The following is a 20,608-nucleotide window of genomic DNA, read 5'->3' as shown; positions in this document are numbered from 1 at the left end:
AGTGAGGCTCTTTCCCAGGCCGGGATCCTGTGTGACTGGTCCTTGCCCAGACAGCTTTGGCCACTGAACTTTCCTCAGGGCAAATCTCCAGCAGTGAGAAATCTGAAGAGGGCAGTTGCCAGATTCTGTCGAGATGCAGGAGGGACTGAGTCTATCCCTGCTGGGCAGCAGCCTCAGTCACATTTGTACCCCACAAGTGGCCAAGGGGACACTTTCTTTCTCCAACCTTTGCTAAAGTGTGTATGTGTGTGCATTCTGGGAACCAAAACACAGGTCTCTCGCAAGAGTGGCAGTCTGCACTGTTAACCACAGCTCCACCTGTGTATGCATCTCAGTGTCTGTGCCTGTTGGCCAGCATGTCTGTGTGTATGTGCACATGGAGGCCAAAGGTCAATCTCCAGTGGTGATCCTCACTTCTCACTTCGGTTTTGAAGACAGGGTCTCCCACTTAATGTGGAGCACAGCCATCGGCCTCGGCTGGCCCACCAGTAAGCTCCAGCATCCAGAGAGAGGATTAGAGGCAGGCCAAATCATATCTGGCTTTTCTCATGGGTTCCTGGGATCGAACTCCGGTCTTCACATTTGCACAGCTAGCGCTTTACCTCCTGAGCCATCTCCCCAGACTCTTCCTCTTTTGAACCACGAACTCAGTCTGAGACTGAAGCCTGTACACACAGCTAGTCCAGGGAACTTCCAATTGTGGATGCTCTGAAAGACCACGTCAGAACATCAAAATCTCCTCTGAACTAAGGCAGCACCAGTGTTCCCAATATCCAAGACCCTAGTTAGGCTCTAAGGGGAGCTCAGGGGAAACCTGGACTGTACCCCTCCCACTTGTTAACAGAATTATAGCACCCACCTACGCTGTGCTATGTCCCTGCTCAAGTTTACTGTTGTCCAATCACAAATGTGTGTGAGGTACTAGCCTGAGGTAGGAGAGTCAGGTCAGAGCAGACAGGACAGTCACATCATGGAACCTCTACCGGACCCCAATGGGAAAAGACACGGGAAACTGTACTAGCAGTGGAGGCCAAGGCCTAGGTTACTGGGTGCCTGGCCCTGGATTAGCTGTTGACTGAAGCTGAAGGGTACATGGTGAGTGGGTTAACCAGGGACCAAGTTAACTGACGGATGGGTTGACCGGTAAATGGCTAAACTGATGAATGGGTTGGTTAACTGGTGACTGGGTTTAACTAATTCCCTTACATTACCATATCTGGTTCTCACTGCTTCTACCTTGTTTCCCAATTGTGAACCTACGGAACCAGCCTTGCTGAGAGACCTGCCCATGCCACACACACCACGGACCCACTCACGCCACCTACCCCACTGACCGGCTCACACCACCCACACCACGGACCCACTCACACCACCTACCCCACGGACCGGCTCACACCACCCACACCACGGACCCACTCACACCACCTACCCCACTGACCCTCTCACACCACCCACCCCACTGACCCACTCACACCACCCACCCCACTGACCTACTCACACCACCTACCCCACTGACTGGCTCACACCACCCACACCACGGACCCTCTCACACCACCTACCCCACTGACCCTCTCACACCACCTACCCCACTGACCCTCTCACACCACCCACCCCACTGACCCTCTCATACCACCTACCCCACGGACCCACTCTCACCACCTACCCCACTGACCTACTCACACCACCCACCCCACGGACCCACTCACGCCACCCACCCCACTGACCCTCTCACACCACCCACACCACTGACCCACTCACACCACCTACCCCACGGACCCACTCACACCACCTACCCCACTGACCCTCTCACACCACCTACCCCACTGACCCACTCACACCACCTACCCCACTGACCTACTCACACCACCCACCCCACGGACCCACTCACGCCACCCACCCCACTGACCCTCTCACACCACCCACACCACTGACCCTCTCACACCACCCACCTGTTCACACTACCCACACCATGGACCGGCTCACCTGCTCACACCACCCACCCCGACACACACACCCTCTACCACTCTGAGCTTAAGCAGACCAATCGACAATTCTCACGTCAAGAGCATTACCTGAAGAACTAGTGGCCTGTAGCACACAAAACCCCTTTTGGCCAGTGCTGTCAGGAAGCCAAAGAACTACCATCCTAGCGTCTGGGCCTGTGATTCCTGGCCCCATGGAACTTGGGGCACAGGCCACCATCCTAATGAAACTCAGGGTGCAGGCCCGTCATCCCACCTCTGTGGCCAGCAAAGCCTGTTCTGCATTTGTAATAAGCATAGTAAAAAAACTCTTAGACGAGATGACTCAGTGGTTAAGAGCATTAACCTGGGTTCAATTCCACAATGGCAGTCACAACTTCCTGTAGTACTCCAAGATCTGACACTTTTGCACAGACATGCTTGTTAGCAAAACACATTAGAAATAAGTAAATCATTTTAAAAGGAAAAGTCGTGAGAGACCAGGTCAGAGATGTTGCACAGGCTAAGAACTTGAGTGTGAATCTCACCTTCAGTGAGGCACACACACACACACACCTTTAATTCCAGCACATGGGAGGCAGAGGCAGGTGGAAGTGAGTTCCAGGACAGCCAAGTCTACACAGAGCCCATCTCAAAAAAAAAAAAAAAAAAAAAAACAAACCAAAAAACAAACAAACAAAAAAAAAACAGGGGCTGGGGATTTAGCTCAGTGGTAGAGCGCTTGCCTAGCAAGCACAAGGCCCTGGGTTCGGTCCCCAGCTCCGGAAAAAAAAAAAAAAAAAAAAAGAAAAAGAAAAAACAAAACAAAACAAAACAAAAAACAAAAACATTGTGGGCAGCCAAACTGGAAGCTTCCAGTTCCAGAAAAGTCCATGGAGGTCCTGAATGCAGCCCTCGCGCCTCTCCCCGCCTTCCCAGTCACAAGCTACCTTGGTGACCTAGATCTCACATCCTATTTCCACTCCAGGACATGGCCATCCTCACTGAATGGTTTTTTTTTCTCCCTCATGGGTGGGATAACTGCCTTCTGGAGTCTGTCAGGAGTTCATGAGGCCTTCATCATCCCAACTCCTCCCCACCCCCTTGTCTTCGCACAACCGCTCGCAGGCGGGAATTTGACTGGAAAAAGGGCCAGCTCTCCCTCTCAGGAACCACGCAGGCTGTGGGAAAATTGGGGCGTGGATCACGGAGCCATCTGTGGGAGGGGCCAAGACGTGAGCTCTATCTTCTTATTGGCAAGTAGCGGGGGGGATGGGACTTGGATGGGCCTCGGGGTCTACCCAGCCTCGGGCCCAGGGGGAGCCCTCACTGCGCACTCTACAAGTTGAGGAGCGGGAAGGCGGTGGAGGGCGTGACCAGTGGATCGAGGCGTGGCCCGCGGAGGTCGCGCGCTATTGGGGGCGGGGCCGAGGCGCAGGTACGCGGCTTCCATTGGGCGGTCGTGTGGGCGGGGCTCGGCGCCGCTGTGAGGCAGGTCCCGCCCCCAGCCCGCGGGGATCTGCGCGGCGGCGGAGGCGGTGAGCGCGCGGGCTTGCGGCGGCGGTTGGCGGGCGGGCTTCCGCCGTTGGGACCGCCGCGGCCTGGTCGCTCAGGCTCGGACGCCGCGTCAGGCGGGCTGGGGGTGGGTGAAGCCCGCTGCGGCCTTGGGAGGGCCGGGCGGGGCGCAGGCGGGGAGCCTGGGGAAGGGCGGCGGCTATGCCGGACCAGCTGGGCCGCGGCTGGTTCTGCGCAGGGCCCACGTGCAGCCGAGGCCCTTGGAGGCTGAGACCCTCCAGTTTCCTGCTGCGAACCCTGTATTTCTGACCTAAATCCCCTTCTCTGCAGCCTGAGCCCCCAACCCTGCTGAGAGCTTCGTATTTCCGGCCTGGTCCCTATCTTCTGCAGCCTGAACCCCATATTTCCGGCTTTATACCCCTCTTCTGCAACATGAGCCCCAAGTTTCCCACCTTCTCCCCCTCTTTACAGCCTGAACCCTGGTCCCCTGCTGAGACCCCGAGTTTCCTCCTGGAAGCCCCGTATTAACCCGATACCTTGACCTCTGCAGTATCAACCAACATTTGCCTTTCTGTACAGTCTGAATCGGGAGTTAATTGCTTGGTACCCCATCTCTGCAGCCAGAATCTGTGTCCTTGCTGAGGATTCTGAATTTCCTGCCTCATTTCTTCCCTTTGGATCCCCTCTCTGCAGTCTAAGCCCCAATTTGCTGCTCAGACCTTATCCCTGTTGTGAACCCCGAGTTTTGAGTCAAAATCGCAGTCTTTGTGGCCCACATTCCCTCTAGCCTGACCTCCCGTTCATTGCTTTAAACCTGTATTTCCTGCCGAACTCAAGTTTCTGCAGCCTGAATCTCAGTCCCTTTGGTGAACCCGGTCTTTGCTTCCTTAAGTTACCCACTTCTGTGGACCTGATCCCTGCTGCAAACCCCACGTCTTCTACCTGACTCTCCTACCTCCTCCCTTACCTTGGACCCCATATTTGCTGCCCAAGCCCCAGTCCCTGCTACCTGAGCCTCATCTTTTGTTACCTGAATTCCCATAACCGCCGCGGCCAGCGTCCTTGTTGCCTCCTGAAACCCCAGCCTGCTTTAATGAACTCCTGTCTTTGCTGGGAACCCTGTACCCCTCTGGAGAGCCTCTCCTGCTTCTATGAGCCCTTCTACCACATACACCCTTGTTTCTGCTGGTAGGTCCTCCTTGTCCCTGCTGCTGCTTTGCTCCCCCTCCCCCATCTTTCCATTTCTGGCCACAGCCCTGGCTGCTTCTGCCAGAGGTGTCTTGTCATGAGCCCTGCATCTGTCCCTGTCCTTCCAGGGAATGGGGTAGCCGTGTATGTGAGGTATGTTGTATGCTGCAGCCACCCTTGAGCCTGAGGCAGGGAGCGCTGTGAGCTTGGCTTGTTCAAAAGGAAGGCGTGCTGCTGCTGCTGCTGCTGCTGCACATTCCCTCTCAGGATGTTCTGTGTGCAACCTTGAAGAGGGAATCTGTTGAATTTTATTTACAGAAAACAAGACAAATCCCCTCAAATCCCAGGGTCCTGCACTTGACTGTCACTTGGCTTTTTGCCCAACATCTCAAGGCCAGGCTCTGAATTGACCTGTGTCCTAGAAGCTGTGTGTGTGAGGCTAGCCCCTGCCCTGGAAGATTGTCTGTGTGAGCTTCAGTGAATGCAAGCAACACCTTTCTAAAACACCATTTTGTTGCAGGGACCTCTGGCATCAGTAGCACCGTGAGCCCAGACATTCCTCTCTGAGTCATGACGGATGCCAAGTATGTCCTCTGCCGATGGGAGAAGCGACTGTGGCCTGCAAAGGTGACAGCCCTAATTTTCTTAATTTCGGGAATTACAAATGACTTTGGGTGACAATAAAGTCTTTATCAGACTGTTTCCTCAGAGTGATGCTGGGAGAGAGCTGAGCCTGAATGCTGGCACCCGGACCTGCTGGCACGAGTCCCAGGGTTCCCCCTGCTCTGTGGGTTTCGGTCTGGTGTTCAGGAAGCCCTGTATCTAGAGTCCTCTGTAGTTATTTTTCACACTAAGGCAAAACCACCTAGGAAATATAAGCCATCCGCTCTAAAAGGCTCGGAAGGCTGTGTCCACAGGCAGTGGACACAGGAGCCCCAGAGGAGTAACTGGGGTTTGGGGAGTTCTTTGTAGCAAGACCACAGGAAGTGCAGTGCTCCGAGGCCCTGTCCAGGCTGTGGGTTCAGGCACCTCAGCCTATGCCTGAGTGATTGCAGTTCACATCAGGTTTCTGCTAAATCCGTGGCTGCTACCTGGGAAGAAAGGCTTGGCGCTGTCCCTCCACTGCCTAACAAGAGTCCTTTTTGTATTTTTCTTTTTTCACATAGGTTTTGGCCAGAACTGAGACTTCAGCAAAAAACAAGAGAAAAAAGGAATTCTTTCTAGATGTTCAAATACTCTCACTAAAGGAAAAGTTAAGTGTGTGTTTTTGTTGTTTTTCTTAATACATCTTTCCCCTTCTGTCTGAGGTTTCTGATGACGCTTTTTAGAAAAGAAAGAGAAGCCTGCTTCTTCTGGGCTTATTAATTCTCTGCTTCTGCGTTTCTATCTAAGAATCTTGTGGGGAGTACAACAGATTTTACTTGACACCAGTTTCAGGCTGAAGATCTTATTTGAGGTGCAGGGGATCTGGGGCGTGGGATTTCAAGGACGGAGAAATTATCCCCAGGGGTCCATTCTGGGGTATCCACTCCCACCAAGGACTCTTTTCTGATCCGCTGGTGCCAGGCCACTGCTCCACTAAGAAAAAAAAAGATTTTTACTGCTGGAAAGGCAGATGGGCAGCAGGACTCTGTCCTGCACCTGCTAACCCTTCATGGGTCACCAGCAAGGACAATGTGGGTGTGGGCCTGTGGTGTGGTCCTTTCTTCTGAAGAGTCCACTGGCTGCCTGTCTCCTGGGTCCCTCCTGGCTTGCTCCTTCCTGCCACTGTCTTCAGAGCCCGCCACCACGGGAGAGTCCCCAGCTTCCCACTCTCCCTGCGGCAGGGAAGGTAATTGAATACTTGAGTTTAAAAGGAAAGCAAGTCCTTTTAAACTAAAACGTGCCTGCTGGGCTGTAAACAGCTCTTGGTGACATTAGCGGCTACTCAGAAAACCTAACAAAGGAGTTATTTGTGCAGTTGGAAGTCGGATTTGCCTCATGAAAGTCCCAATTTGAATTTATTTTTGCTTCTAACTCCAGCCCGACCTTTTCTTTCTTAAAAGAGGAGCAGAACTGGGGGGGGGGGTGCATACCCACCCTGGTTGGCTGTGCCTGTTCCCTTGGGCATAGCATCCATCCCTGTCCTTCCTTCATGGTGACTTTGGGTGTGAGTGGAAGGTTGAGAGGGACGTCTGGACAGTTGGTTTGCAGACTGCTGACGCTAACCAGCTCATTGTGGTTGCAGGATCCAGGTTAAGAGCTCAGCCGTGGAGGCACTGCAGAAGTCACACATTGAGAACATTGCCGCCTTCTTGGGTAAGAGCTACAGCCAGATCACCAAGGTGCTACGGCGGCAGTGGTGGCAGTGCAGCCACAGGCCGCTCCTGATATGTGCTTTGTTCCAGGGAACCCCATAGAAGGGAGACATGGACTTGCTTGCTTCCCCTCCCCTTTTAAGGCAGGGTCTCAAGTAGCCTACGTTGGTCTTGAAAGCACTGTGTAGCAGAGGCTGACCCTGACTTCCTTCCTGATCCTGCCTCCCCTTCCCAGCCACTGCTCCTGGTCCTCCTCTGGTGCTGGGGACAGAGCCCAGGCCCTTGTGCATCTGCGTGTTTAAGCCTCTTAGACCTTCCCCAACCCCAGCGCCGGGGAATGAAGGCAGTCACTGAGCTTCACCGCTTCTATACGTTGTGTGTTTGTTTCTCTGCTTTGAGTTGGAGTCTCATACTGCAGCCAGCCAGGCAGGAGAGTGGTGCCGTCTTCCTGCTGGAACCCAGGGCCGGGCTCTAGCTGGGGGACCTCCACACCACCCAGCTACCTGTTTCATACACTTCTGCCCCAAACCAGATCTGCCAACTGGGCCTGGAGGACGGGAGAGGACGCCTGCCCCACAGGAGGGTCCCACACAATGTGGGGATGGAAATGGACAGAGGCTTGGTCAGGGGTGACTAGGCAGTCAGGGTGAATGGGGTCTTGCGTCTCTCCTAGCCAGGCCACAGACACTCAGCATCCTGAGCAGGGAATAACAGGCTGCGGCTGTCGCTGTGACAGGGAACCCTGGTCACAGGAAGCCTTGTATTCTGTCCCGGGACTACAGCATGCATACTTAACATACAGAAACGCACGCATGCAGACATATGAACAGACACATGTATACGCAACACATCATGCATAGTATACAGACATACGTGCATGTATACATAAAGACAGACACACACACACACGTATAGTATACATACATTGCCAATTACAAAAAGCCCAGGGGAGTGAGGACAGAGTGGTCAGCTTCCATGCTGCTACCTTTGTGTCACCTAGAGGTGCTGTGGGTGAGTCATGCCGGTTGGGACTTCGCTTCCTTTGTATGTGTAGGGCCTCAGTTCAGCACTTGCCACCATTTCCTCTTGTGGCTGAGCCAGCCTACTATGCACTCTGCTCTGGACCTGGCACAGGCGTACATGGCGAAGTGTGTACCACCCAGCAGAGCCAGGCATGAGCTGCTTCCTTCCCTCAGACTGAGTCACAGCAGCAAAGACACGCTTCATCCTCAGGAGTCCACGGCTGCGGGGCAGCTGCAGGCGGTGCTGACCGCCTTGCTGACTGAGCATGGGCGCCCTTGGGTGGGCCCAGAGTGTGGGAACTGATGGCTTGTGAGCCTGGTTTAGTATTTGTCAAGCAGTTGCCAAGTGTGGGTCTGATGGAGAGGTGGTGCGCCTGACGAGTGTGGAGCTGTCCCCGCCGCCCGGGTCAGACAAACAGTGCTGCTCGTGTGAGACATCAGATCCATTTGTGTAGTTTTGCTCTAGGACTTGGGGGAATTTAGCATTTGCCAGTCGGGCTGAAGTCGGCCTGGGTATGTTATCCTAAGTCATAGCCGAGTTAATGTATAGCCATCTTTACCTTTGTCCTCCTGTCACGGGGATGGGTGCGTGCACTCAGTGCTCACTGAGTATTGCTCCATGGCTGTGATTGTGAGCCCTAGGCATCCAAGTGGAACCCTCACTGTGTATCTTTGTCCCCACAGCCTCTCAGAATGAAGTCCCAGCTACTCCTCTGGAGGAGCTGACTTACCGACGGTCCCTGCGAGTGGCCCTGGATGTCTTGAACGAGAGGACCAGTTTGAGTCCTGAAAGTCATCCAGTCGAAAATGGGAGCACACCATCTCAGAAGGGCAAGCCAGATGCAGATATGGCCTCGCAGGTCTCTAGTGCTCCTTCTCCATCTTTTCTCAGTGAAGATGATCAGGCTGTGGCAGCCCAGTGTGCATCCAAGAGGAGGTGGGAGTGCAGTCCAAAAAGCCTGTCGCCGTTGTCTGCCTCGGAAGAGGATCTCAGGTGCAAAGTGGACCCCAAGACAGGCCTCTCAGAGAGTGGAGCCCTGGGGACTGAAGTGCCTGCCCCCACTGGGGATGAGTCTCAGAATGGCTCTGGGTCACAGCTGGACCATGGACAGGAGAGCACAACCAAAAAGAGACAGAGGAATTCGGGAGAGAAACCTGCCCGGCGCGGAAAAGCAGAGTCTGGCCTTTCCAAGGGAGACAGTGTCGCAGAGAGCGGAGGACAGGCAAGCAGCTGTGTGGCCCTGGCTTCACCCAGGCTGCCCTCCCAAACCTGGGAGGGGGATCCATGTGCTGGAGTCGAAGGCTGTGACCCAGTTGAGTCATCCGGCAACATCAGGCCGCTTCTGGACTCTGAGAGAAGCAAAGGACGCCTCACAAAGAGGCCACGCTTGGACGGAGGCCGGAACCCACTGCCCAGACATCTAGGAACCAGAACTGTGGGGGCAGTGCCCTCCCGTAGGAGCTGCTCTGGGGAGGTCACGACGCTGCGCAGGGCTGGAGACAGTGACAGACCAGAGGAAGGTAACCACGGACGGGGACGCCTGTCGTGGGGTGCCGAGGTGTGCTGTGGGCAGTGTCCCCAGGTCTGCCCATCCCCCTAAGGGTAGAGTGGGAGCTAGGCCGAGCTAGCGTGGCAGCTGGTTGGCCCTGGCAGGGGTCCCTGTTAAGCCCTTCTGTGTTGTTCCTTACTGCACAGTTAGCCGAATGCTCCTGGTCAGTGAGGGGTCTGCCTGCGAAGGGGATTAGGAGGCCCGGTGTCAGGAGCTGCCCTGAGGTCACACTGAGATCTGTGTGTGGCTGCAGCCAGGGGTTTTCCCCCCTCTAAACTTGTTGACCCATTGAGCTCTGGCAGGAGATTCAGAAATGGGGCATGTAGTCGGGTGGGTGTGAGACACAGTGGGACCCTTCACAAGACCATACTCTGCCCTGCGATGGCCTAAGGGAGCAGCTGGTGCCTGCCACCGTTTCTTAGGGAGAAGGGGACAGTCTCTGGCCTTGTTTGCAGTCACCTTTTGGTTCCGGGGCCCATTGTTTGCATTCTCTTGTGGCCACATCAGGCAGGGGCCTCCTAGAATCTGTACGTTTCTGTGCACTGTTCTTGGTTTCTCTCCAGTTGATTTTTTAAAATATATTTGAGGCTGGAGCTCAGCGCAATACCCTGTGTCCATCCCCAGCATCAGAATTGAAACAGTAAAAACAGGGTCATCGAGATGTCTCAGTAGGTGAAGATGATTGCCACTAAGCCTGGTGACCTGAGTTTGATTCCCTAGAACCTATAGGGTGGAGAGAATTGACTCCACGAAGTTATTCTGATCTCCATATGTGTGCTCTAGTGCACATACATGCATACACACACATACAAAACTCACAAGCATGCACACACATACATGTAGAGAAAATACACACAAGCATGTACAAATACAATAAACATAGAGACATTTTTTTAAAGAAATACAAACCCAATTCTGGCCACAGAGTGCCCCCTGGTTGAATTCTGCTCAGGATCTGTCCTTTGTCTTGGACGGCCCTTTGTCGGGTGAAATGATAGACATCGTGGTGTCACCCTGTCTCAGCAGATCCTATGTCTTCAGAAGAATCTACAGGGTTCAAGTCCGTCCACTCCCTGCTGGAGGAGGAGGAGGAGGAGGAGGAGGAGGAGGAAGAGGAGGAGGAACCACCCCGGATCCTTCTGTATCACGGTAAGAGGGTGTTGTACTCGAGAGCAGTGGGTAAGGCCCGTCCTCTGCAGTATCCCATAAAGCCAGCGAGGTGTTTGGTGATGGTGGAGTTTTTGTTGTTCTTAGGGTCTCACTTTGTACCTCTAGTTGACTTGGAACTTGCTGTGTAGACCAGGCTGGCTTCTAACTCCGCAGTCTGGCTTCCTCTGCTTCCAGAGCACTGGCGTTAAAGTCGGGTGCCTCCATCCCTGGTTCTGTTCCATTTTCTTTTTTTTAAATTTTTTTGTTTTTTTAAAGATTTATGGGGTTGGGGATTTAGCTCAGTGGTACAAGGCCCTGGGTTCGGTCCCCAGCTCCAAAAAAAAAAGAAAAAAGAAAAAGAAGAAAAAAGAAAAAAAAAGATTTATGTATTTTATGTGAGCACACTGTAGCTGTCTTCAGACACAGCAGAAGAGGGCATCAGATCCCATTACAGATGGGTGTGAGCCACCATGTGGTTGCTGGGATTTGAACTCAGGACCTCTGGAAGAGCAGTCAGTACTCTAACCACTGAGCCATCTCTCCAGCCCCTCTGCTTCCTTTTCTATGCTCTGACTTGAGACTTGTCCAGAGCCCTGTGTCCTTCTGTCTCTAACAGAGGCTGAGGACTTGGGAGACGTAACCAGCGTGGAGGCCAGCATTGGCCCTGTCCCCTATCCAGGCACTGAGTAAAGATGGAGGCCCATTTGGGCAGAGCTACCTTTACCAGTGGTGCAGGAGCTGATGTCTGTCCAGGGCACTGCAGCTTCTCCTTACGGGCAGTACACAGTGCAGTGCGCAGCCCAGAGTGCCGTGAGCCAAGGCTCACTGAGAGCACAGTGGTACAGCTCAGCCACTGAAGAACCCCCCCGACTGCCTTAGCTGCACACTGAGATGGGCGCATCAATGCCTGGATGATGTGGGGCAGGCTAGGGGGCCAACTCACCTCCTTTCCCTTCTTGGGCATGAGTTCCCAGGCTAGGTGCTGTCTGAGTACCCCTGGCTAAGTACCACTGAGTATCTAGACTGTTACAAGGGCCTGGTGCTGATGTGAGTTGCACCTCATACGTCCTCAGCACTTGGGTCATATCTGAAGACCAGTTCAGACTGGCTGCCGAGAGACCCCAGCTTCCTGACCTTCGGCCCTCTTCTGTGTCCTTCTGTGGCAGACTTAAGCTGACAGCCTCACTAACCTACCACACCAAGTTCAAGACAATCGTCACTTCCCAGCCAAGTTGTCTCCTCAGTGGGCTGTGACCTTTCCAAGAGCCTTGTCACCTCCTCCCCAAGTGCCTCCCAACCCTGGGGAGCCCTTGGAAGCCTCTGGGTTTCATGATGGGAGGCATGGTGGTCCCCCTCCCCTCATTTTCCTGACAAAGCTTTAACAGCCTACACGAATCACACACCCTGGGATCCTTGGCAAGTAGAAAATGTTAAATTTTATGCAGAAAGCTAGGCGGGGCAGAGGGAGCCTTACCAGGTGAAGGCCAGCTTGGGCTGCATAATAAGAGCCTGCCTTAAAATAAAGGACAGAGGCAGGGCTGTGGCTCTGTGTAGAGAACTTGTCTAGCATTGCCACAGCCCTGAGTTCCATGGCACAGGGTTAGACCTGAGGGCTAGTCACCTGGGCATGTTGCAGGGATGTCATCCCAGCCCTTGGGAGGCAGGGCCATGCACTCTTTTTTTTGTTTTGTTTTGTTTTGTTTTGTTTTTGGTTCTTTTTTTTTCGGAGCTGGGGACCGAACCCAGGGCCTTGCGCTTCCTAGGTAAGCGCTCTACCACTGAGCTAAATCCCCAGCCCCGGGCCATGCACTCTTGAGTTGCAGACCAGTTTGGTGTAAGTGGAGACCCTGCCTGTCTCAAACAACCGCAAAGACTGGCGTCTCCTCCTCTGAGAGCGTGTGTTCTGCACTGTGTGACTGCTGGTTTCAGATTCTTTGAACTTGCTGTCCTGGAGAGGACAGTTTATTTTGTCATCCTCCTGATGGTATAATGTGCACTTTGGTATGGAGCTGCACTGGGCACGAACCTCACCTGGCATGGATGCAGACTGTAAATGTCTGCTCTTGGAGGATGCTAGCCTTAGGTGGGGGTTTGAGATGGAACTCTTCATCCTACTGCTGCCTTATCTCTTGGCACAGGGTGTCTGTCGGACACACACACAGTCATGGCCTTATGCCCTACAGTGGGCACTGAGACACCGTTCTCTCTGTGTGTGTGTGTGTGTGTGTGTGTGTGTGTGTGTGTGTGTGTGTGTCCACCGGCGTCTGGGTTCCTGGGTAGATGAGGTTAGAGTTGGCTTTAAATAGTGCAGTGATGAGTGGGTCTTCCTTGTCTCTTCTTGTCTGTGCTTGTGTGAGGTAGTCTCGACTCATCTGGGTTTTTTCCTTTGTTTTAATCGCAGAACCACGATCATTTGAAGTAGGAATGCTGGTCTGGCTTAAATACCAAAAATACCCATTCTGGCCAGCCGTGGTAAGTGCACCTGCCCTGGCGCCGAGCCCGTGTCCTCAGGCCGTCCTCCTGCTCGAGTAGGTAGTTTGGTAGCTCTGTTAATGCTGGAAGGCTTGGTTGCTAGTGACTCAGACATGGGCACACAGCACCAACAGCAGGGCCTGGTCACTGAGTGCCATCTCACATGGCACTGAGTGGGATTCATGCCCTGCCGCCTGGGAGGAGCCTGAGTAGTGCACTGCTAAGCTGCACGAAGGCACCAGGCCACCTTCTTCTCGCCCCCGAGCGTAGGTCTATGGTCACTGTGGGCATGATGGCGGGCGCTTGCACACTGATCCTGCACAGAAGGCTGAGGCAGGAAGATCAGGTTCATGGTGCCCAGCTACATGAGAATATTGGAGACCAGCCTGGGCTACACGAGAGCTATTTCCAAATGTGTCTCAATCCTACCAAAGATCTGTCCTATAACCTGTGAGTCTGCTCCAAGGGCAGTCCCTTAGCTACATTTGTGCCTGGCGTTGCGACCACTTCTGTGAGTCCTTCTTTAGGTGGAGACTCCATGCCCTGTCATCTCCTTTGTCCCCGCCATCACTCCCCTCTCATGGGTGCTGTCCGCACAGCCCAGGCTATTTTGTGGGTTTATGTCCTGTCTCTGATTTTTTTTTTTTTCCCTTAGCTTTTTTAAGACATGGTTTCTTTGTGTAGCCCTGGCTGTCCTGGAACTCACTCTGTAGACCAGGCTGGCCTCAAACTCAAAGGTCCACCACTTCTGCCTCCAGAGTGCGCCTCTGTCGCCTTCCCTCTTGTCACCATGCTTGCTTTAAAGGTGGGGGCCAGTGCCTGGGCCACCAGGGCCACAGTCTGAGCCCCAGTTAAGTGTTGTGAAGTGGTTGTGGAATGTTGGCTGTGTATGGTGCCACAGGCCTGTCAGCATGTGGGAAATAAGGCAGAAGGATGTGAGTTCAAGACCATCCCAAGAGATGAGCAGAGGAGAGGGAGAGAGAGAAGGCCTGGGGTGAAAGCAGCGGTAATGCTAGTAGCTTGCTAAGTCGTATGGGGGCAGCTGGCCTCCCTCAGCCCTGTCTTCATGGTCATCTGCCTCCAGTGTGTCCATAGGGCTGACAGGTCTCTGGAATGACAGCCTCCAGGCACAGGGTTACACCTGAGGGCTAGTGTCTTGGGGACAGTCTGTCCTGCTCAGGAAGAGGCTTGCCAGGTTCACTGCTTCATGGCTCCATAGTGGGCCAAGTCAGCCGCACTCTGGATGCTGTGTTTCCCTAGTGCCCACTCTGGACAGTTTACATTCAGCCCAAGGCAGTTGCCTGGTATTTAGACAGAGAGGCACTGGCAGGGACATAGCCTGTTACTGAAACTCCAAGATAGGAGCCTGCATGGTGGCATTCACCTGTCATCCTCAGCCACACAGAGTTCATGGCCAGCTTGGGCTATGGGAAACTCTGGGGTCTACTCCGTGAGTCTCTGGATGCGCTAGAATGAGGGCGTGAGTTAGCTCTTAGATCCCACAGAAAGCCAGACTGTAGTATGCCTGCATTCTGGGAAGATGGAGACCCTCTGCATTCTGGGAAGATGGAGGGTCTTCAGGAGGACCCTCTAGACCCTGTGTCTGGAATTGTGCAGTTCAGGCCTCATCTTAAGTAGGGTCAGGGATAATGCCTGAGGCTGTCTACTCACCTCTGCACCCCTGCACATACAAGGATTTAAGAAGACCCAAATGGGGCTGGAGACATGGCTCAGTGGTTAGGAGCACTGACTGCTCTTCCAGAGGACCTGAGTTCAATTCCCAGCAACCACATGGTGGCTCACAACCATCTGTAATGGTCTGCCCTCTTCTGGTGTATCTGAAGACAGCTAGTGTGTACTCAAATAAATAAAAATTTAAAAAAAAAAAAAAAAAAAAAAGACCCAAATGGAGAATTGTGGATTCTGCCTTGTAATACCACAGAGCCATGGGCAGCAGTGGGGTCACACATACCCCGCCCCAGTCCTAGAGCAGCCCTTGGAGGAGGTGGAGAGCTCCCACTCTGCCCATTGTTCATGCCGTGGTGTTCCACTCTGCCCACAGGTCAAGAGTGTCCGGCGGAGGGACAAGAAGGCCAGTGTGCTCTTCATTGAGGGCAACATGAATCCCAAGGGCCGAGGGTTAGTGATCACTCTCATAGTTAGGGCATGGGCAGGAGTGGGAAACCTTTGTGGTCCCCCTGACTAGAGCTGCCGACATGGTCCAAAGTCCACAGTGTCACTTGGTATCTCAGCCAGATGGCTAGAACTGGCAGCTAGGACACACTGTCCCTGCATGCTGTACCAGAGCAGAGCTACCGCAGACCATGGTTCTTAGAGAACTGCCTCTGGCCAGTCCTCGCCCACATCAGCAGCACAGTGAGCTGGCCAGCCTGTTCACAGTGGCCTCAGAGCCCCTTCCGGTACCTTCCAGAGGTGACCTTGGGCACCTGTGTGCACCCAGGGTGGCTGGTTGGAGTAGGGACCTGGGCCCCCAGTGCTATGGAGGTGCTCCAGTCTAAAGCAGGGTTAAGTCTCGGAGGAGGGTCCCTCTCCTGGGTTGAAGCCATCTGTGCTCACCTTGGCCTCTGCTCTGTCAAGAATCACCGTGTCGCTGCGACGGCTCAAGCACTTTGACTGCAAGGAAAAGCATGCACTACTGGTAAGTGGGGCCATGCTCTGTTGGCATTGGGAGCTTTGCTCTGGGGTGTATGTGTATGTGTACACACGAGTATGCACATATATGTGTGTGAGTGCATCTGTGTGTATGTACATATGAACGGATGTGAAGGTGTGTGTGTCTGAGGCATCCCTGTGCAGGTCAGAGGACAGCCCGGTGTCAACTCCTTCCCCTTATTCGAGGCTCTGTCACTGGCCCTTGTGTTTCTGTGGATTCTCCCGTCGCCGAACCCTGTCTCATCCTAGAAGAGGGCCAGCACTACCACATCTGACTTTATGTGGTTCTAGGGATTTGAACTTGTTTTCCTGGATAACCTTTGTCTCCCTGGCCAGTAAAAATTATTTTGTTCTATTGACTCAAACCAAAATCAGATCATGGAGTGACAGTCTACCCTGTGTAGTTAGGTGCGCAGCTCCTGCTTGTAGTCGTTGTGTCCGTCTCTCTGAGAGGCAGCCTTGGGAAACACCAAGGCGAAAGGCAGGTCTGCTTGCTGTGGACACACACCAGACGCATCCACACCCAGGCAGTGATGTGTGCAGGGTTAGGCTCTGACCCTCCCACACCCCCCATGGGAAGGCACCACGTCTGCCTCTGGCCTCCATGTATGAGCACACACAAGTCTGGGCGTGGGCCACAGTTAGGAGGATTAGGAGTTCAAGAACCAGCCTTGGTTACATCCAAGGCATGGACTACATGAGACCCTGTCTGAAAAAGACCAAAAAAGTCAATTGTTGGTTTAATGGCTTCCTGAAGCCTGTAAGTACCTGCCTGTCATACCTCCTAAAGAGCCAGGCTGCAGTGGAGTGACTGTGAGCCCTGGCCACACAGCTCCCACTTAAGCCTGGGAGCCTAGGAAACTAAGGTTGAGCGCCTTTAGGGCTGATAACAGCCAACTCATGCCCAGCTTTTGGGTTTTGTAGGACAGAGCCAAAGAGGACTTTGCCCAGGCTATTGGCTGGTGTGTCTCGCTTATCACTGACTACCGCGTGCGGCTGGGTATGTGGGCTGCACCCCAGGGAGTGGGTGGTGTGAGGTGGGGGTATCATGTCATTGGAGCTATTTATTGAGGACAGGATGGAGGGGCCAAGACAGATGTGGTCCTAGCCCTATATCCTCTCTTGGCCTGGCTAACCTGAGACGCTACTGCCTCTGGAAGGCCGGAGCAGGCGCAGCCCTCCTGATTGAAGGCCCTACAGTACCCCCTCTGGGTGGTAACTCTGGCTGTTAACCTGAACCTCTGGCAGCTCCTTCTGGGGCGGTGGACAGATTCGCACCCCACGGTCCTGCCTCAGGGTAAAGCACAAAGCAGAAGGCTCCTGGTCAGGAGTCCTAAGCAACAGAAGCAGCAGCGCTCAGTCTGAGTGCAGCCTTCTCCTGTGCCCTCCACAGGCTGCGGCTCCTTCGCCGGGTCGTTCTTGGAATATTACGCTGCTGATATCAGTAAGTATAAGTGTGATCTTCAACATGGGGTCTGCTTTTGGTCCTCGAGAGACCATCTTCCTAAGTCTCCTGCTGTCCTGAAGTGCCAATTCCATCCTGTGCAGAGCTGTGACCTCAGCTGCCATCATGCCCTGCATCCCCGTCAGGTGGCAGCTGTGTGCTGGGCAGGGGGTAGCGAGATCTAAGGAATGCTGCTGCCTTTACACTGAGTAGTTCAGCTGACACACTCAGTGCTTCTCCGAAGATTCTCCCGGTGCGCATGGGAGCTCGGGAGAAGGGGTCAGTGATGGAGGGGAACCTGAGGCTGAGGCTGGAAAGGGAGGATGTAAGCTCCGAATTTGTGCTCCTCTTGCAGGCTATCCTGTGCGCAAGTCTATCCAACAGGACGTCCTGGGGACCAGGTTTCCTCAGCTGGGCAAGGGGGACCCTGAGGAGCCTATGGGGGACAGCCGGCTGGGACAGTGGCGGCCATGCAGGAAGGTGCTGCCTGACCGCTCCAGGGCTGCCCGGGATAAAGCCAACCAGAAGCTGGTGGAGTACATCGTGAAGGCCAAGGGTGCAGAGAGCCACCTGCGGGCTATCCTGCACAGCCGCAAGCCCTCACGCTGGCTGAAGACGTTCCTGAGCTCCAATCAGTACGTGACATGCATGGAGACGTACCTGGAGGATGAGGCGCAGCTGGATGAGGTGGTGGAGTACCTGCAGGGCGTCTGCCGAGACATGGATGGCGAGATGCCTGCGCGCGGCAGCGGCGACCGCATCCGTTTCATCCTGGATGTGCTGCTGCCTGAGGTGAGGGCCCATGCTCAGCACCGGCAGGGCCTTGTGCTGCGTCCCTGCTTCGGGTTCAGGGGACAGGTGCGGAGATCAGTCGGTCACTTAGAGGAAGAAGCTGCCAGCCTGTCTGTCTGCCTGTCACTGTGTTGCTGTGGATGGGACATGCTCACAGAAGTTGGGTGGTTTTGACCATACACAGGAAAGGCCTTGTACATGTCAGGTTAGCTCTGCTCACTGAGCCATGCCTGACCCCCATTCCACAGGCGATCATCTGCGCCATCTCGGCAGTGGAGGCAGTGGACTACAAGACAGCCGAGCAGAAGTACCTCCGTGGCCCCACACTCAGCTACCGGTAGGTCCCCTCTGCCATGTGCCGTGACAGGGCTGCCAGTCCCGTCCACAAGTGGTACAGGCGCTGTCTGTCAGTGCACCGGTGTGGAGTCATCTGGTCCTTCTCTCCAGGCAGGGGCTGGACAGAGGCCCAGGTCTACAGGCTGTGTTCCTCTGTGGGCCAGGCTGGCCACAAGCCAGGACCCTAGGGCAGGGCCACAGCCTCCTCTGCAGTCACGACCTTGTCGTGTGCTCTGCCCGAGACCCCTGTAATCTCTTGTTGAGGCCTGTGCCCCGCCTGCTCCCCTGTGGCTGATAGAGAGAGCACAGAGCTAGATTAAGAGGCATCATAGCCGTCAGCAGGGCAGCACATTGAAGCTGTCTCTCCTGTCGCCTACAGCACTCCTAAGACGTGTGGCCCCAGAGCCTCTAATCCACCTCTGGGCATGCTGCCAGACTTCAATGGGAGGCAGGCAGGGCAGTAACAAGCAGAGGATGCCACTGCAGTCACAAATGGGGTCTCCATCCAGTCCCTCATGCCAGATGCATTGCCTCTAAAAATAAGTTGGCATCCCCAGCAGGACAGTGAGGCCACTGGCACAGGGCCTCCCAGTACCCAGGGCAGCCACGTTAGGTGGCGGTGTCCACTGACCCGCTCACTCTGGGCAGACCCTAAGGCTGCAGCCCAGTCCCAGCTCTGAGCTGTCAAGGGCTCCACACTAAGCACATGAGTGTAGCGCTCTCACTCCAGCACTTGGGAGGTAAGGAGGAGTCTGCCTGGGCTGGAGAAGCTCTCCCAGTCAGTAAAAGGCTCAGACATTCTGGGCTAGCTGTCAGCCCCCTAATCAGCAAATACCATGTTCAGTATGGGGGATGGAGGGACATGCCTGACGTCACCCTGTGGCCTCCATATTGTGATATGTGTGCATGGATACTTGTATGTGCCTGGTGCTTAACGATCCCCTGGAAATGCAGTTATGGATGGTCGTTATGCAGGCACCATAGGGGTGGGTGCTCGGAACCGAACTCAGGTCCTTGGTGAGGTCAGCAGGTTACCCCAGTCTCTGGGCCATTCATGCAGCAGCTCCTGAGATAGTTTCCTTAGAATAAGTGTGATCGGGCAGGGCGAGGGTAGCCTGGGCTATGTGAGATTTGTCACACATAAAGAGTCAGTCTGGGGCTGTGCTAAGTGGTCGGAGCCCCATGTTCCATCCCCAGGTTTCCTCAGAAAGTTTAAGGCCACAGACAGAGTGCAGTAAAATTTACTGTTTTTGTGTCAGATGTGTGGAATCAGCAGCTCTTTGTGCCCCACGTCATCACCCTTCCCTTTAGGCTGCGACCCTCTCAGCTTCCAGACTGCAGTGTCCCCGTGGATGCCGGCATTGCTGTCAGCTGCTCCGCCATTGCAGGCCATCTTTGTTCTCCATTAGAGCAGCGGTGCACACCGCTCAGCCTGCGTCACTGTGCTGATCGTTCAGAGTTGCTGGTGTCCACTTGGCCCGAGAGTCTCACAGCAGTCTCTTGTTTCTTGAAGGGAAAAGGAAATCTTTGACAATGAACTCCTGGAGGAGAGGAACCGTCGCCGTCGCTGATGCCGTAGTCTCCACCTGGCCAGCACCGTGTCTGTGGCCTGCCAGAGGCCTGTGAGAATGTGCTAGAAGCAAGAGGCCTAGTAATGTGCTGACTTTGATCTGTGCATGGGTTCTGCGTCTTCAGCCCTGAGCCTGGGAGATCAGAGGCCATCTTCACACTAGAAGACTGCTGCATCTATGAACAGCTGCTTCTGGAAGTTTCTGTGTGTGTACGCGTGTATGTTTGGTTTTATTTTTTTAATTATTATTTTGTTTATAAATGCGTTTGAATGCACATGTTTCATGGTCATTGCAGTGTGGCTGGCATGTACGCTTAGGTCTTGTGTTGCTTGGTGTGTCAGCCCTACAGAGTTTCTGGAAAGACTGATTTGAACACACAGTTCCCAGAGCATTGACATGTTTCCCTGGCATTGTTTTGCTTATTTCCTCTCAATGGTTTCTGGAATCTTCTGCCACTCCTGTGTGGTGAGCAGGAGGTAGGGACCCTTGCAGCAGCAGTCTGGCCACAAGCCAGGCCCCTAGGGCAGGGCCACAGCCTCCTCTGCAGTCACGACCTTGTCGTGTGCTCTGCCCGAGACCCCTGTAATCTCTTGTTGAGGCCTGTGCCCCGCCTGCTCCCCTGTGGCTGATAGAGAGAT

The 20,608-nt window shown here is 54.2% G+C and overlaps 1 protein-coding gene across 6 annotated transcripts; it reads left to right on the top strand.

Moving 5' to 3' along the window:
- The first annotated feature begins 3,412 nt into the window (after window positions 1-3,412).
- Window positions 3,413-20,244, top strand: Pwwp3a (PWWP domain containing 3A, DNA repair factor). 6 transcript variants are annotated; one of them, XM_006240973.5, is made up of 14 exons: window positions 3,413-3,499; window positions 5,185-5,291; window positions 5,831-5,916; window positions 6,892-6,962; window positions 8,668-9,504; window positions 10,557-10,682; window positions 13,084-13,154; window positions 15,217-15,293; window positions 15,753-15,813; window positions 16,752-16,827; window positions 17,221-17,271; window positions 17,627-18,063; window positions 18,312-18,400; window positions 19,913-20,244. In XM_006240973.5, exons 2-14 carry the CDS (start codon window positions 5,235-5,237, stop codon window positions 19,968-19,970), a joined length of 2,097 nt encoding a protein of 698 aa, XP_006241035.1. In that variant the 5' UTR covers window positions 3,413-3,499; window positions 5,185-5,234; the 3' UTR covers window positions 19,971-20,244. The 6 variants fall into 6 exon arrangements, with proteins under 6 accessions (XP_006241035.1, XP_038935334.1, XP_006241036.1 ...); XM_039079406.2 differs by having other exon boundaries at window positions 3,466-3,603; window positions 10,560-10,682; XM_006240974.5 differs by having other exon boundaries at window positions 3,466-3,603.
- Window positions 20,245-20,608: the final 364 nt, after the last annotated feature.

The sequence above is a fragment of the Rattus norvegicus genome, chromosome 7 (assembly GCF_036323735.1).
Source record: "Rattus norvegicus strain BN/NHsdMcwi chromosome 7, GRCr8, whole genome shotgun sequence".
In the NCBI taxonomy this organism is placed as follows: Eukaryota; Metazoa; Chordata; class Mammalia; order Rodentia; family Muridae; genus Rattus; species Rattus norvegicus.
Note: the sequence above shows the minus strand (reverse complement) of the source record. Positions and strands in the feature narration are given on the sequence as shown.